This window comes from Setaria italica, chromosome I (assembly GCF_000263155.2).
Source record: "Setaria italica strain Yugu1 chromosome I, Setaria_italica_v2.0, whole genome shotgun sequence".
Classification (NCBI taxonomy): domain Eukaryota; kingdom Viridiplantae; phylum Streptophyta; class Magnoliopsida; order Poales; family Poaceae; genus Setaria; species Setaria italica.
This window is the reverse complement of record NC_028450.1, coordinates 16,700,364-16,701,485: the sequence shown is the minus strand read 5'-3', so window position 1 is coordinate 16,701,485 and position 1,122 is coordinate 16,700,364. Positions and strand designations below refer to the sequence as shown.

Below are 1,122 nucleotides of genomic sequence, written 5' to 3'. Positions count from 1 at the left end.
ATACGGCAGTTCTTCCTGGTTATACGCGGTAGAAATTTTGATTTGCACTAGTGTAGCCTACCTCGTATCCCAACAGTTGGAGGGGTGGAGCCGCTGTCGGGCATGGGGCAGGGTCCGACCCCCGTTCCGCCCTCTACCTCGTCGGTCGACCCCGCGGTGCAGAGCATTGACCCTTGGGGCCCTCCGGCCGGGGTGGTGATTTACCTCAACGACGACGAGGCGGAGGAGGAGCATGCGGCTCCGACGGCAGTGGCGGAGATGGGGGCGGTTGCCCCAGCGGCCATGACGGGGATGGCGGTGGCAACGGAGGAGGGAGAGTCTGCCCCCGTAGCCACAACGGGGACGGCTGCGGCGGAGGAGGCGGGGACACCCCCCACAGCGGCTGCAACGAAGGCAGCGGCGGCGACGGAGGCGGGGACATCTGCCCCAGGAGCCGCGGCAGAGGCGGCAGCAGCGGTGGAGGCAGAGGTGCCTGCTCCAGAAGCCACGATGGGGGTGGGGACACCTACCTTGGTTGCCGCGATGAAGGGCGTGGTGGCCATGGGAACACTTGCTCCGGCATCTGCGACGGGGGCGGTGGCGCCGACGGACGGGTCGGGACGCGCGTTGGCGTCGGCGGTGGCCGCGGCAACCTTGATGGGGGCGGAAACGCATGCGCTGGGGCCGTCGGTGAGGCCGACACCTTCCGGGGTGGCGGTGCCTACCTCGACGGCGGCGTCAGGGACGGCGGTGTCGGGGGCGGCCAGAGCGGCCTCCACCCTTGTCTTGCCCAATCCCGTTCCTAAGGTGTGACATGGGTCTATCTTGCGGTGGACGTCTCGCGATGACCCGCAGTGACCCCTCTTCACGCTGGATGACGCCATGGAGTGGGTGTGGCGGAACCACCTCGGATTAGCTTGATTAAGCAAGGTTAAGTCGCCTAACATGCGACACTCCTGCTTAAACAGAGCTAACACGGGGTGCCGTCGGATTTCATCCGATTTAACCACTTAATAGGATCGAGTTTAGCAAACCCACACGAAGGTGAGTGGTTACAGAGAATACAACAAGTCCACTGAGTTAACCAAGTTTTACCTATTTTAGTTCAACCATAAAGTCCAACATCAGAGTTTTATGAAACAA

The 1,122-nt window shown here is 62.7% G+C and overlaps 1 protein-coding gene across 1 annotated transcript; it reads right to left on the bottom strand.

Moving 5' to 3' along the window:
• Positions 1-200: 200 nt before the first annotated feature.
• Positions 201-863, bottom strand: LOC101767773 (antifreeze protein Maxi-like). The gene has a single exon (XM_004954808.1). It carries the CDS (start codon positions 861-863, stop codon positions 201-203), a length of 663 nt encoding a protein of 220 aa, XP_004954865.1.
• Between the last annotated feature and the right edge of the window lie 259 nt (positions 864-1,122).